General features: G+C 59.0%; 2 protein-coding genes across 10 annotated transcripts; both read right to left on the reverse strand.

Annotated features, from left to right (window-relative positions):
• Nucleotides 1–6: 6 nt before the first annotated feature.
• On the reverse strand, nucleotides 7–4682 carry CCNB3 (cyclin B3). 4 transcript variants are annotated; one of them, XM_065689501.1, is made up of 12 exons: nucleotides 4592–4682; nucleotides 3792–3899; nucleotides 3629–3712; nucleotides 3350–3468; nucleotides 2773–2854; nucleotides 2324–2422; nucleotides 2084–2176; nucleotides 1709–1846; nucleotides 1096–1251; nucleotides 686–835; nucleotides 367–521; nucleotides 7–228 (listed from the first exon to the last, which is right to left on the reverse strand). In XM_065689501.1, exons 2-12 carry the CDS (start codon nucleotides 3882–3884, stop codon nucleotides 156–158), a joined length of 1242 nt encoding a protein of 413 aa, XP_065545573.1. In that variant the 5' UTR covers nucleotides 3885–3899; nucleotides 4592–4682; the 3' UTR covers nucleotides 7–155. The 4 variants fall into 4 exon arrangements, with proteins under 4 accessions (XP_065545573.1, XP_065545572.1, XP_065545571.1 ...); XM_065689500.1 differs by having other exon boundaries at nucleotides 1775–1846; nucleotides 3792–3910; nucleotides 4592–4678; XM_065689499.1 differs by having other exon boundaries at nucleotides 367–497; nucleotides 3792–3910; nucleotides 4592–4678.
• Nucleotides 4683–7283: 2601 nt separating this feature from the next.
• Nucleotides 7284–14522, reverse strand: LOC136019529 (protein eva-1 homolog C-like). Of its 6 annotated transcripts, none has more exons than XM_065689830.1 (8): nucleotides 14251–14521; nucleotides 11651–11850; nucleotides 10237–10360; nucleotides 9859–10074; nucleotides 9624–9767; nucleotides 9418–9489; nucleotides 8974–9306; nucleotides 7284–8367 (listed from the first exon to the last, which is right to left on the reverse strand). In XM_065689830.1, exons 1-8 carry the CDS (start codon nucleotides 14330–14332, stop codon nucleotides 7982–7984), a joined length of 1557 nt encoding a protein of 518 aa, XP_065545902.1. In that variant the 5' UTR covers nucleotides 14333–14521; the 3' UTR covers nucleotides 7284–7981. The 6 variants fall into 6 exon arrangements, with proteins under 6 accessions (XP_065545902.1, XP_065545903.1, XP_065545904.1 ...); XM_065689831.1 differs by having other exon boundaries at nucleotides 8974–9063; nucleotides 14251–14517; XM_065689832.1 differs by having other exon boundaries at nucleotides 8974–9063; nucleotides 9922–10074; nucleotides 14251–14516.
• Between the last annotated feature and the right edge of the window lie 43 nt (nucleotides 14523–14565).

A 14565-nucleotide genomic window follows, 5' to 3' on the forward strand; every position in this document is an offset into this window, starting at 1 on the left:
AGCCCATAAGACAAACACAGTATTTTATTCACAGCTACATGAGGTTTCTTTTTTAATCCCACTCCCACCCCTTTAGTTAAAATTGTTCTTTATGTACATGGTGCTCCTTCACCAAAGAGCACCCAGCTATTTACAGGCTATGTACAGAGACAGGGCTAGCAGTTCTTCAATATCTCCTCCAGCTTGAGCATGTCCATGGGGGTGACCTTGGCAACCTCAAAGAAGACCCTGGAAGGAAGCATGTTTGCTCAGACCTCAGCTACAGCCCCATCCATCAAGGCCCCACAGTTCACTGCAGCACACAAGGGCATGGGGTTGTGGTGGTGCCAACCCTGTACAGAGAGGGCAGAGCCCTGTGATGCGCACCTGTGTGAGTACTTGGTGCGCACGGCCTTCAGCTTGTCCCGGGGCTGGTATGTGAGCAGGAAATTCAGCCTCTTGACCAGAGGGTGCAGATCCTGGGAGCGGTACCCACTGTAGTACTCCAGTGTGGGGGTCTGCAAAGTGACAACAGGGCTGGGCTGGGTGCCCTCAGTGAGAGCATAGCCATCATCTTCCCCCTCCAGCCCCCCAAACCTGAGCATAGTCCTGGAGCATCACTCGTGCACACTGCTCCATCCACTCCCACACCCCATGGTGCCTCCCCGGGCACCTTGGCAGAGCATGGGGCTGGGTGGGCACTTACCCAGCCACCAAGATTCTTCATGGTGAGCGCCAGCAGCAGGCAGCTGGCAGCCAGCTTTGAGGGGCTCTCACGGGCATAGTCGTACTCCTGCAGGGTCATCTCGCAGAGGAAGCGGGCCAGTGTCAGCGTCTCCATGGTGGCACGGGCACACTGCGGCCAGGCAGGCATACAGGTAAAGGCTCAGCATCTACAGCAATGATGCTTCCTCCCCCTTCTTATCCTTTTCAGGATCTAGTGTTGCCTCTGGGATACAGGACACAGATCCACACCCCACCAGCATCCTCACACCTGGCCCAACCCTTCCTTATTGTGAGCCCTGGGCCTCAGGGATGCATGTCACTCACTGGGAAGCAAGCACATGGGGTGTCTGAAGGCACTGTGAAACCAGCCCACCCTCTTGCTGCACCCACCTTGGCAAAGCGCCTCAGGAAGCGGTAGGGGATGGGGATGTTGATGTCAAACTTGAGGGTGCTGAGGATGCTCATCTCCATAGCAATGAGCTCTTCCCGCTTGTAGGCATCGTCACAGATGTAGAGGAAGTCATCCACGCATGGTGGGCATCGCTCCTGGTGGGGCACAACCACTCAGCACCCTGACAGGGCTCACCCTGGCACTACCCAGGAAATCCTACCAGTCTGCAGGCCCTGTAAGGGCTCATTGCCCTGCCAGACCCTGAAAGGACTGTTACAACACCCAGTGGGGCTTGTGTGTCACCTGCACTGCCCCAACGTGTGGCAGTGACTCAGGGCCTTGCTTGCCTGAGGGGAGCTTGGGTGTCCGGGTAGTCTCTCCAGACAGAGAGAAGCCAGGTCTGCAGTGACACCAGGAGACAAGATCCACCCCATGAGGACTGCATTCATAGCCCTTCGGCATAGGAAGGGTCAACACAAGGACAGGCATGCCACCCCAAGCTGCTCCCAGGGCAGCAGCCTGGCACACAGTGACCTGGCCTTCTTCAGTGACCTGTGGGGATCAGGGGGGCACAGCACCCACTCCACCCCAGCACAGCACACGAGGAGTCACCTCAAATTTGGAGGCAATGAGGATGGCAGTGGAGCCAATGAGCTGCAGCTTGTCCCTCATGCTCACCACCTTCACCAGATAGTGGTCCACCAGCTTCACAGCCAGATACAGCGTCTCATGGTTCAGCTCAAAGTTCTCCTGCAGAGATGGGGGCAGGAGGGAGGTGTCAGGTAGAAGCCAGACCCACATGGCCCCCGCGGTTCCATTGCAGGGGCCAGAGGTGCCCATGGGCCCAGGCTCACCCCCAGTCTGGGGAAGGGCAAGGTCAGCTCTGAAATGGGGACACCCACAGGAGCCTCTGCCACCACACTGTGATCCCCCCCCCCACCAAAACCTGCAGAAGTTCATGCCCCCTCTCCATGCCCTGGTACATACCTGCACCTCCACCATCCAGTCCACCAGGATGGCACGCATGTCCCCGCTGATGTCTGGCTGCTTCTCCATGTAGTCGGGGAGTATAAACTTCTCCTGCCAAGGTACTGGCTGTCAGGGACTCACCAGGCACCAGCACCCTCAAGCGAGCCTCCTCCTGCCCCATGCAGACCCCCACCAGAGCCTCCAGGCAGCAGGCAGCCCTACTCACACCAGTGCATTCCCCAGACAGGCATCACCCACCTCTCTTTCCCGCATGTACTCAAAGATGTCTTTGGCATACTCGGCATTGGCATAGGGGTCACCCAGCTGCTCCTTGTCGATGTCCTCCACAGCAGGCACCTGGTGCAACAGAGCCAGCGGTCGGGGGATAACCCTGAGCCCTGTGTGTGCTGGTCACTCCTTCAGGGCAAGGCTGCAGTACCTCTGGCCCCCATGTCCCATCTGCCCCCAGCATCCTGCAGCCCCACCCCACTCTTTCCCATAGAAGGTCTTTTGAAGACAGAAGGTTTGGGGGGTTACCCCAAACCCTCCCCAGCTTCACATCACACTGCCCAAGTATCTTCGAGGTACAAAGCACTACACAGTGCCCTGACATCACCAGTGGTAGCCTTAGACCAGCACCATCAGGATGGGACTGGGGCCATGCTGCAGCCCAGGGTCCATACCCTCTCCTTGGAGGGATCCAGTACCTGAGCAGGCACCAACTCCTCTGGCACAGGATCCAACTTGGGCTCTGCAGGAGCCTCTACCGGGGGACTTTTCTTCATTGACCTGGACAGGACAAGAATGTGAGTCATTGCCAGGAGGAGGCCAGATCTCCTGCCTGATTCTCCAGAGCCCTTTGCTGCCTGAGGGAAGGTCTAAATCACCCCTAGAATATCCCTATAATGACTCTTAGAATCATTTAGGTCGTAAGAGACTTTTAATGTCATCCAGTCCAACTGCAAACCTAATGCTGCCAAGACCACAGCTAAATAATGCCCCCAAGTGCCACATACATGTGACTTTTAAACATCTTCAGGGATGGCCAATCAACTGCTTCCCTGGGCAGCCTATTCCAGTGTTTGAAAAGCCTTTTGGTAAGGAAATTTTTCCTAGTATCCAACCTAAACCTCCTCTGGCATAGCTTAGGGCTGTTTTGCCTCTTGTCTGCCCTCCCCATCTGGTTCACAGTCTCCCCTGCCCAAAGGAAGCCTCCACCACAGCTTGTTCTTACCCGTGGGAGAAATCCCCTGGTCCTACTCCCCATCTGCTCCAGCTACTCACTTTTTCAGGTTGATCTCATTGTTCTTGGCCACACCCAGAGCAGCATGGGCTCTCTGTGCCTTGTTTGGTGCCACTTTCACAGCCTCCTTCTTCCCTGCCACCACCTGGTTCTTGTGAGACTGTTTGGGTGAGAATAGGGGCATACTGAGAGGTGCCTTGCAGGGAAACCTCTCCTCCCACAGACAGGAAATGGGACACCCCCCCAATCTGTGCTGGAGGAGGTACCCAGCCCCGCTCCCTTGGGGGGCTCAAAGGGGGTACCAAAGCAGAAGCACTTACATTGGTGATGTCTCCGAATGCCGACCTCTTCTTGGGTGCGCCCTGGGGTGAGGATGGAGACCTCTTGGCCTGATAGCTCTCCTCCTGCAATAGAAGCTGTTTGAAATGGCAGCCTGCTGCCCCATAGGAGACCCCCACATCCCTCGCATGGCTCAGGACTCACCTTTTCAGGGTTGGCATTCTCTGCAGCAGGACCCATCTTGCCTGCTCGGGGCTGCTTGGTGGTCACCATCTTGGCATTGCGTGTCAATGGCATCCTCTCCCTCAGTCTCTACAAACAAGCTGGGAGTGAAGCAGGGCTTAATGCAGGTGGCTGCCCAGAGACACCCTCACAGGCCACAGCACTTGTCCCTACTTGGGGTAGTGCAGCAAAAACAAGCACCAACACTCTCCCCAAGCATGGCAGGAGGAGGGCTCCCTGGGGCAACCACAGGGAGGTATTTTGGGGGTGCAGGGAAGGGCTGGTGTGCTCTTCCCAGAGGAAAATAGGACACGATGGTCATGGAGCCCCATGACCCCCGCCAGCAGCACCCTGGTGGGAGCAGGGCTAATGTGTGAGAGACAGTGCACAGCTCCCTGCATCCCAGAGAGGGATACAAGAGCTTCCACTGCTTTACCCCCCACCCCAAACACAGGGTGGGTAAGTGAGCTTAGGACAACCTCCACACTCCAGGGGAGCAGAAGCCCCCATGACAGGGGTCCCCACCGCTGCCTTTCCCCCAGGGAGCTGGGGAACGGGCCTACAGGGGGATACCGAGCTCATGGCGAGCAGCGGTCCGGCACCCTCGAAGGAGGAAGGGGCTCAGCATCCACCTCCAAGAGCAGGTCACACTCCCCTGCAGCCGGGGATGCCGCAGAGAGCCTGAGACCCCTTCCCCTGCAGCTCCCAAAGGAGCGGGGTCCCAGAAGCCGCCCTCCCCGGCAGCCGAGAAGCCCAGACGCCCGCAGCCCCTCCGCACTCACCCGCAGCCCAGCGCCACGCCGCAGCCGGCCCCGGCTCTTTTGAAAGTAGCAGTTCTGCAGCGGCCGGCCAGCACTGGCGGAGCGTCCTCCAATCAGAGCGCGGGGCGGGGCCACGCCGCTGCCAATCGGCGAGCAGGTAGGGATGCGGTTGCTAAGGGGCAGGACGGCAGGGTTTAAAATTCAGCCCCAGCAACCAATAAAAGCGCGAGCTGGCAGAGGGGCGGGCCGGCCAACCCCCAGGCGGGCGGTGATTGGTGGAACGCGTTGCCGTTTAAAGGGGTGCCGCGGGACCGCTGGGCAGGGTGTTACGGTGGCTCGCGGGCTGGGGTTTGGTTCGTGGCGGGGCGGCCGCCGGCCCACCGCTCCCTGTGGGACTCGGCTCGGGTGGAACGATTTCCGCAGGCATCTGGGCCCAGTGCTCCTGCAGCGAGCTTGACCCCTTCCCGCAGCAGGGGCTGCGTTCTCTGACTGGGGGAACGGGGCACCCTGGGCTGGCCGTGCAGCTCCTGTGAGCCGGTGTTGTGAATGTGCGATTCGGTTTGCTTAAAGAACACAGTCAAAGGCATTGGCAAAGCCGTTTTAACACGATGCCGTGAGAAGGTGGTTTGTTGGGTGCAAGATTCACTGTTACTGCACTGCAGGATCAGTTGAACAGCGATTCAAATCTACCGAGGCACAAACCAGAGCTGCCTCACTACGAGGTCGCTTACCCGTCGCTTACCAAAGACCTGCTCCTGGTGAAAGGAGGAGGAGCCATGAGGGTGTCCCAGCCCGAGGGCAGATCCATCACCCGCAGCCAGGCAGGGATGGCAGCAGCAGTCACCAGTTCATCCCCGCGGGTTTAGCTCTGAGGGCTGCAACACGCTGCTGCGGATGCAGCCTGAAACGGGGCATAAGGGGGTGCTGTTTAATATGCTGGCCAGTGAGAGAGCTCCTTGCCCCCCAAAATCCTTGGCAAATTCCCAGCAGAACCTTCCAGATCCCTAAATTTAACCCAGGGAAATCCTTTGGGATAATCCCACACTCACACGCTGCTGTTTCTGGTGGACCCTGCTAGGGAAACATCCCAGTGCCAGAATCCAAAGACACTTAAGTTTGCTGCCCAGGGGCCATGCAGGCAGGATCAGTCCTTTCTCCCTGCAGACAGGCAGCGCCTCTTGGGCCATATACAGGCAGCTCTGCCACGTCTCTAGCAGAAAGACCTGCAGCTGCTGATGGCCAGGAGCAGCAGAATGGTTTTCAGGTGCCCAAAGCGCTGGTGGGGGGTTTAAACCTGGTTTAGTCCACAGATCTCGGGTGCCATCAGTCCCCAGAAAAGGTAGCTGCAACTCCACCCCATCCCATTTCCCCCTCATCCACTTGTCCTCTCAAGTCTCAGCTCCAGTGGTGCTGCTGTCCCTGGCCTGGGAGCTCCCTGAGGTTTGCTCACTGCTGGCCTGGAATCCTTGTGAGATCCAGGTGTCTGCCTCTCCTTGCGCATGTTGGAGCAGTACGTCCTCCAGCCAAAAATATGCATCGGGTTCACACTTGCCAGGCAGAGCTGAGACACATCCCACTGCTGATGGAAACACAGTGCATCAGCCTGTGGGGTAAGCTCTTCAGCCAGAAAACCTCCATCCAGGTTTGCCTGAAGCTCTGCGGGGGCTCGGGCAAGCTGCCTGCTTTGGGGCGGGTCCCCGTCTGCCCATCCTGTCCAGGCTTGGCACAAGAAGCCGGATTTTCCAGTCCCCATGATGCTGCAGCTCCTCAGGAGGCTCCCACTTATGGGAGCTGCAGCTCATACTGCATGTGCCACAGGGGTACTGGAGGAAAGATGGGGGAGCAAGAACTGGACCCTGCAAGGCAACCCCCTGGGCAAACTCTCCAAGCACAGAGGCAAGTCTGTGGTTTCAGTCCTGCCCGTCATCTAAGGATGCTGGAGGCCAGTTTGAGGCCAGAGCCACCCAGACTCCCCTTGGGCTCTGGCATCACTCAGCAAACCCCCACATCAGGCAGGATACAAGTCCTTGCCACCCCTCATTGGAGCACGAGCATGAGGCTGCTGCATAGCCATGGTGCTCAGCTCTGCACTAGGAGAGCATCCACTGCTGAGCACAGTGCGGCTCCAGTGCCCCCCTGCTCCCAGAGACAACCAGCACCAGCTGGATTAAGGGGTGCACTGATGTCTCTCCCAGCCGTCTCTCGCTGTGCCCAGCCCAAGCACTTCATGTGCAGTGACGGATGGAGAAACAGACCCCACAGTGCGCCAGCTCAAGACCATTGGTGCCTGGAGTGTCCCTACTGGGTGGCATCTGGGTCGCTTCTTCCACACATCCCCTTCCTGCAGCACCACAAAGCCTGTGCTGCCTGTTGGAGCTGGAGCAGCCCCTAGCCGCAGCCTGGCTCTCTGCACTGTGGGACTGAAAAGCCCCTATGCACAGCATCTGGGGATGCTTGCTCCATGATTGCTCACCAGACAGAGAGGCTCAGGCTCAAGAGGAGGAGTGAGGGCAGGGAATCATCACTCATGGGATCCACATGAACCATTTTTCCCCCCTTTCCCTTCCTCAGGCTAAAACCTTATCCTTTCCCATGTTAAAACAGGCCCAACTTGTTGCTCCTTATGGCCCAGCACCAGAAATACAGGCGGAAGGCAAGGAGCTCTTCTGCTGAACTTTGCCGCTTCCTTTCCTCTCCATATACACTACTAATGGCAGGGGTCAGGGAGGGACATTGCTGTACAAGCCCTTGTGTTTATTTACTGGAAAAAGCACCAGCGAGTTACCTCCAGGGCTCCCTTGCCAGTGGAGGAAGCATGAAGGAAAGCCTGGAGCAATGCATGGGGCATGCTCAGCCCTGTGCTGAGCTCCCTGGGGGGACCCGGCCACAAGGCCCATGGCATGGGAGGGCTGTGCTGGGTGATGCTTTCCCACCAGCTCTGCCTGCGCCCTCCCTGCATCCCTGCTGTCAGCATGCCAGCCCAAGCACTGCGGGGTGTTGGCAGCACCAGGGGTGGAAGCAGCAACATCCAAGTAGAAACAGGAGTAAATAGCCTGGGAAGGCTCAGGGCAGACTTGGCTGAGCACGGGTAAGTACTAAAGCCAGCCAGTGTGAGCTAGGAACAGGGAGGTTATCTTAGGGTTAGTGCCGTGTTCAGAGCAAAGCAGCCGGCGGTCCCCGGGGCCACCCTGCAGCCCTTCAGCACACCCAGGGACTACCTCTTACCACCCCCGGGTTAGAGGTTTCCAGGCTGGTGGAGCAGTGGGTTGATGGCCACACCGGGGCTGCTGCGGCCCTGCTGCCACTCGGGATGTCCACTCACCCCGAGGAGCACAAACTCCATCTCTCCGATGTTGGATCCCACTCAGCCTCCACCGCCCCCATTGCTCTCCCTTCACTTTCTTCCAGTTCTCATTTGGTGGCTGATTTGATCTTGTGGATGGCGTACGGGCTGGACTCCTTGGGCATCCAGATCTCCTCCCGGCCATGGCCCTGATGCTCCACTGCTCCTTCCATGGCTGCCGTCAGCTCAGGGCTGAAGATACTGTCAGTGGCACGGTAGGTGTGGGTGAGGCGGCGGAAGGAGGAGTCCGAAGAGCTGTCATCGGGAAGGTCTTCGTCCTGCTCATCCTGAAGCTTGGTCCTGCCCAGCTCTGAGCTGCTGCCCAGCTCTGGGTCTCTGAGAGCCTCCCCCACCTCCTGGAGGAAGGTGGTTTTGGGGCTGACAATGCACAGCAGGAGCAGGAGGCCTCCAGAGACCCCACAAAGAAAGTAAAGACCAACTTTCTCTGGGACGCCTGGGGGTGAAGAGCAAAGAGAGACACCAGGGTACAAACTGCCTCTGAGGCCTGCAGGTATCAGTGCCTGGAAACCCCCCACTGCTGGGCGTACGTGGAGAAGAGGAAGGAAGCAGGGTTGCCCTCAGCACCCAGGGCTGACTGCTCCAGTGAAAATGGGAGCATCACCCAACATCAGCACCCACCAGTGTCCTGAAATGCCCCTTTCTCCATAGGAAACCCCCATTGGGATGCAGGGTAGGGAGAATAAGCAGAGGAATCATCTTGCCAGGGACTTAAATGAGTGATTTCCTCTGGCAAGGGAAACTTTTGCCTGCAGAGCAGTGTTCTCCATCAGTGTCCCCACAGACAGGGTAGGAAGGAAGGAGACCCAGCTGATGCCAGTCAGGGAAGGAAGGTCTGTGGGCAGGACTGCAGCAGCACTGCAACCACGGGTGCTGCAGGACGCCGGGGCTCATTCCTCTTCTGAGCTCCTGTCCTAGTGCCCCCAGACCAGCATGGGTGCTCAAGCCAGGGCTGAATGGGGGCCACCATGGGACCTGAGCCACCCTCCCAAGCCTGTCCCGCTCCCCCAGGTGCTGCGTGAGAACTGGGGAGTGCACGTACCCCAGAGGTGGGCAAAAGCTGCCAGAGTGCTAGTAAAAAACATCCGGTCTTCCCGGAGCCTGGAGAACCTGGGCCCTTTGTACCAGCCACCTGTAGTGGACAAGGGGATGCGAGCTGAGGCACAGGGTGCTCCCCAGTGCCCTGCTGCCGGCTGCCTGCCCCCATCCCCATGCCACTCTCCTTCCTTTCTGCACAAGTGCTTCTCTGCCTGCAGGATGCTCCTGCTGGGTCCCCCTCTTCTCAGCTCCCAGTGAGCACATCCCTCCAACTGCTCAGATGTGGGTACTGACTGATGGGTGGCGTTAGCCACGGGACTGTGATGCTGGGATGGAGCTGTGGGATGTGTGTCAGAGGTGGGCACCATGGGCACAGACAGGCCAAGGAAGGCCTGGTTCACACAGGCGTGGACACGTGGTTTTTGACATAGCCTCCCCCTTACGATACCATGCATGTAGTCTGAGAGCAGGAAGGGGTCCGAGGTGTCAGGGCCCGCCTCCTCCAGCAGCTGCTTGGGCACTGCAAGGAGAGCACACACAGAGCATCACCACCCAGCAGCCCCCTGCGTGCCCAGCAGCCTCACACCCTGCCTGCCTGGCACAGGGTTGCATGACAGGGGCTCCCCAGTGGCTCCGGCCCGCGGTGGCTCTCACCGCAGGTGTAGGATACTCGTAGCTGTTTCTTCATGCCAGGGAGGCACGGATCCCCGAAAGTGGCCTGGTCAGCAGCCACTGTGCAGTTACCCCTGCGGTGGCACTTCCTGGAGACCCTCCGCAGGGCATCCGGAGCCAAGCACTCTGCAAAGACATGGGACATGGACCCGTGGGCAGACCTGCCTGCCCCTGCCTGTGGGGCACTGCAGGGCACAGGGGCAGCCCGATGACATACTTGTGCCGTGCTCTCTGCCCAGCTTCTGTCCCTGTTTCTCTGGCTTGACCCATTCTGGCGTACCTATATGGGGTCCTGCAGCGTTCAGGGCATCGCACTCTGGTTTCCCCCGCAGGAATCGTCCATAATTGGCAGAATAAATGGCCAGCACGGATTTTGGCCGGCACTGCAGCCTCAGCTTGTCATTTTCACACACAGTTTTGACCCGATGGTTACCTGGGGAGTGACACAGCTGAGTGCCCTATCACATCCCAAGCTGCAGTGCTGCAGGAGGGCAGCAAGGTGCAGGAGCATCTCAGCTCCCCTCTCTGCCCTTTCCAAGCAGCTGAGGCTGGGGAGAGGCCCTGACAGCATTGCCTAGATCCTGCTCCATCTTACCTGGCCGGCATTTGTAGGAAACGATGAGGTACTTGTGTGTGCCTGGGCACGGGTCTGGCCCAAAGACTTGGCTGTGCACTGAGAACTGGCACCACTGCTGGTCCTGACACTCAGCCAGCAGCTTCTGGAGAGCAAAGTGGAACAGACAAGGAGGTGGGTGAAGAGTCCTGAGGCTGCGCTCACCGCCTTGGTGCCACCACCAGGCTCAGACAAAAAGCTTCTCCCCTCACAGCTGCTCCCACCCCAAGCTGCACCCCCCGTTGCTCCTCGTGTTGGCTCCTGAACCAGCCCCCTGCACCCACACAGAGCTGTGTGCCAGCAGAGTCAGTGTGCACCTTAACACAGCCCTGTGCAACACCCATGCACCCAGATGTTTACTCTGTGTAAAGCACACGTGCAGCCAACAGATGTCTCAGGCACTGGGTGCCCTTTCCTGCTGCCCACCCCATGGCTCTGGGCTCAGGCAGCCCGCAGAGCCGTGGTCCCAGCCCCCAGCATCCCCCTGGGAAGTGGATTGCCCTACAGCTGGGATCACATCACCCATGGTGCTGGCGCCCCTGTTTGTCTCTTGGTCTCCGAACATCTCTGCTGTGTCACATCCCCCATCCTGTGCTTGACACATAAGCTTGGGAGACCCTGCAGCATGATTTGTGGGGCCGGCACAGTCCAGCTTGGCCCTTGCGGAGCTCCTGGGACATGCAGGATGCCAGGAGGGGATCTGCAGCTGGAGCAGGACAGGGCAGCAAAGCCCCATGAGCTCCTAGAGCAGGAAACTGGCCCCTCAGCTCTTGTTCCTCTTCTCAAACTCCATGTTCCCCTTCCCCACGTGCACCCACATGCAGCTGCAGTTTTGCAGGTCCCAGCTCTAGCAAGGAGCTGGAACCCCAATAGAGAAGCAGCACATGACACCATGTCCCCATCGAGGGGGCTGCTGCCCCCTCCCTGTGTCCTGGCTGCCTTTCCTTCCTGTGCCAGTTACTGCCACCCCCACAGGCTCTCCTTTGGGCCTCCTTCATGAACCTGCTTCCAGGGGGCTGTCAGAAGAACAAGCGCTCCTCCTAGCTCAGGAAGATGGGCTCTGTGCTGACCTCTCCCGGGCCTGTCCCACGTCCCCAGCCTGCCACACAACTGCCAGGACCCAGCCCAGCTGCCAGAGCTGCATCCTGCGGTCATTACTCGAGAATCACAGCTCAGGACGGAACAGCACCTCCTTCCTGCCTGCCCAGCGACCCACTGCAGAAGGTCTTACCCACCCTTATTTCCCAAAAACCCTCCCAGGAAAGGATCCCACGGGTGAATCCCGATGCCGATGGCAGCAGCCTCCCTTGCAGCACAGCCGCCCAGCCAAAGCAGGCAGCCCGGTGACCCAGGGAAGGAGCTGGGAGGGTCCTGGTCCCCGAGACCCTGCCCTTACCAGGTGGGCTGTGGTGGACACGCATTCAGTGCTCTCCTGGGAGTCATTGCCAGGGCTGGGGCAAAGGTTGGGGCTGGGCACGCGACGCCCGTAGAAGGCTCCGAGGATGCTGATGGTAGTCCTGTGAGGGCAGACGATGAGGAGCTGCTCCCCATCACATGTGTGCGTGGTGTGGTTCCTCAGTACCTTGCGCAGGTACCCTGGGTGGGGAGAGAGCACGGTGGCATTGGCCAGGGGGATGCTGGAGCACAGTGGTGGTGGTGCTGAGCTCCTGGCAGCTGGTGACAGTGGGAACACCCTTGGCTGGGCACTTACAGGGCAAACAGGAGCAGGGTGGACTCACAGCAAATCTCACATCCAGCACTACAGCCAAGGGACTGGGAAGCAGCATGGAGCCGCTGAGCTGGTTAGCAAAGGGAAGTGAAAGCTGGAGGTCAGGAAAAACGAGAACAGAAGAATCCCGTGAAGGTTTAGTCAAAGGTTTAGAGAAAATCAGGTTAGATGTGGAGACATGGGGAAGACTGAGCAAGGATGAGCCAGAGATATCACCCAGAGATTATTGCCAGAGCGGGGAGAGGAAGATGCTTTCTGTGACAAGATGTCAAGCCATGGGCTGGAGCAAGGAAGGGTCCAGAGGCTTCTGCGAGCCCCCACAGTTGTCTGCGTTGGTGTGAATGGGTGTGAGTCACCAAGTTATTCTCTGAGCCCAGCTGACCCCGGGTCTCTGCCAGAGAAGCCCAGTGCATTGGTGCAAGCCTTTCCAATGGGAACTGGGCCCTTCTCTCCCCGAATTTTCCCTTCTAATCCTGCCTAGGTTGTGTCACAGACCCCAGTCCTCAGCTGTGGAGTCCTTGGAGGGCCTCGCATCCCAGCCCTGTGCCAGGGTCCAGGACAGGACATGCACCCCAACCCCATCCTGCACTGTGTCAAACTCCCCCAGACCAACACAAGGAGGTGGGAGCTCCAGCATCCAGCCCCATGCTTCTCCTGCTGTCTCTGCAAACCAGTGCCAGGCCCAGCTGCACAAAGGGCCCCTTTCACCTCTCTTGCTGCCACGAACCCTCTGTCCCCCGCTGCTGGCATCCCGCCCCAGAGGCAGCCAGGGATGAGCCTGGGAGCTGCTGGGGGTTAATCGGGGTTAATCTTTCTCCTTGCAAGTGTGGGATGAGCAAGGGGAAGGGCCGCAGCCCTGAGCAGGCAAGCCCTTGCCTGCTCCTCTGAGTGCTGGAGGAGAGAAGAGAGGCAGAGGGTGGATGGGGGTAGACAAGCTCTCTTAGCCTTATCAGAGCTCCAGTGAGATGCAAAGGTGCTCCATGGAGTGCACATCAGAGCTGGATCAGCCCCTTGGGGTGCAGTGCCCACATGTAGGGAGCAGGACAAACCCTGTCCTGCACCTCTTTTCTGGTCACTCCACATCACAGGGTGCTGTGGACCTCGAGGCACAGGGGTCCCTGCCCAGGACCCTGCTGGGCCCGTCTCCTTCCCCTGCACCTGCGGAAGCAGCAGGTCCACTCTCACTGCAGCAACCAGGCTCTTGCACAGGCTCCAGAGCCGCTCGGCTTCTGCCTGGCACCATCTCCAGCCCCACCTGCCCATCACTGAGGCAGCTGGTGCCCAGGTTGTTGGGGCACGGTGGGCTGAGGGACAAGGGTGAGGAAGAAGGGGAGAAAAGGGTTTCCCCAAGTCCAGCCTGCCCTGCAGCAGCCTCCTCTGCTGCTCCATCACAACACTTTGGGGCAGTGAGCACTTGTGATACTTTTTTCTGGGTGAAGCCATGGTGAGGAGGCTGCAGGCAGAATGTGAGTGATTCCAGCATGGCTGACTCAGTCCCTGCCAGTGCGGCTGTGCCGTCAGCTCTGCCCAGATGAAATCACATCCTCCTCCTCCTCCTCCTCAGTGCCCGTGCTGCCACTCAACGGCTCCATGCTGGATTCTTGGGGGTTATGTGCTGCGGGGCTGGCTCCTGCCTGCACCCTTCTCACTATTCCAAGCGTTGTGGCACAAGAGATCTCAAACTTCCACCTTGAGTACCAGTGCTGCCTTTTTGGAGAGAGTCTGGCTGTGCCCTGTGACAGTGCACCTTAGAGCCCCCTCCTCATGGATGGCTCTGGATGGGGAACACAGCCACCAGTTCCAGCCAGGAACTGGGTAGAGCTTCAGCCCATCTCTGCCCTAGATTTTTCAGAGCAGCAAAGGCTTGCAGGGAAGCCCTGGGTACTCCAGGAATCTTCAACTTCACACACCACCCAAGACCATGAGCATCACGTCTGTGCATAGGAAGCTCAGGAAAGCTGGAGACTGCCTTAAGATTTGGTGTTTTGCATTTCTGCCTCCAAACTGTCCAATGGAGCACAGCAGTAGCAGCACGGGAAGCGGCCCCCTCACTCTCACTAGGGCTATGGGGCACGTATAGGGCGGTTTTAGACCCAGCCCTGCTGTGCTGAGGATGCGAAACCCCAATTTCTTTTTGGCAAACTCCCTCTGGTCTTCACTGGTTGATGCCTCACTTGTTATACTGACCCCACCAACCAGCTGTTTCCTCACCCACCCCTTGCACCATCCCCAGCATCCCTCACAACCCTGCCTGTGCCCCGACTCACCGGAGAGCTCCGGGCTGGCCTCCAGCCCCGTGGCCAGGCAGAGGAGGACCAGGGCTGCTGCTGGCCCCACCAGCCCGGCCATGGCACAAGTGCTGCTGGCTGCAGCGTGGTCACAGTGGCGGCTGGCGCCAGGCAGGCAGCGCAGGGACAATGGCTCGCTTCTGTGCCCTGCCCAAGTGCTGCGGCCGGGCGGGTGACTCTGAGCCCGCTCTGTGCATGCTGCCAGTGCAAGGGGCTACTCTGGTCAGCTGAGGCACGCTCAGCACAGGGACCCCCCCCGCGGGGAGGGACAGAGGGACGTGTTCACAGAGGCGC

The sequence above is a fragment of the Lathamus discolor genome, chromosome 9 (assembly GCF_037157495.1).
Source record: "Lathamus discolor isolate bLatDis1 chromosome 9, bLatDis1.hap1, whole genome shotgun sequence".
In the NCBI taxonomy this organism is placed as follows: domain Eukaryota; kingdom Metazoa; phylum Chordata; class Aves; order Psittaciformes; family Psittacidae; genus Lathamus; species Lathamus discolor.

Bases quoted from the DNA above. Each gene is read 5' to 3' on its own strand.
- CCNB3 (XM_065689501.1), bottom strand. From the start codon at position 3,884: ATGCCATTGACACGCAATGCCAAGATGGTGACCACCAAGCAGCCCCGA. The intron at 3,713-3,791 runs GTGAGTCCTGAG...CTTCTATTGCAG, and splicing joins AGAATGCCAACCCTGAAAAG to GAGGAGAGCTATCAGGCCAA. The intron at 2,423-2,772 runs GTACTGGATCCC...CTGTTGCACCAG, and splicing joins AGGAGTTGGTGCCTGCTCAG to GTGCCTGCTGTGGAGGACAT.
- LOC136019529 (XM_065689828.1), bottom strand. From the start codon at position 14,332: ATGGCCGGGCTGGTGGGGCCAGCAGCAGCCCTGGTCCTCCTCTGCCTG. The intron at 11,851-14,250 runs GTGAGTCGGGGC...CTCCCCACCCAG, and splicing joins GGCCAGCCCGGAGCTCTCCG to GGTACCTGCGCAAGGTACTG. The intron at 10,075-10,236 runs GTAAGATGGAGC...GTCACTCCCCAG, and splicing joins TTCCTACAAATGCCGGCCAG to GTAACCATCGGGTCAAAACT.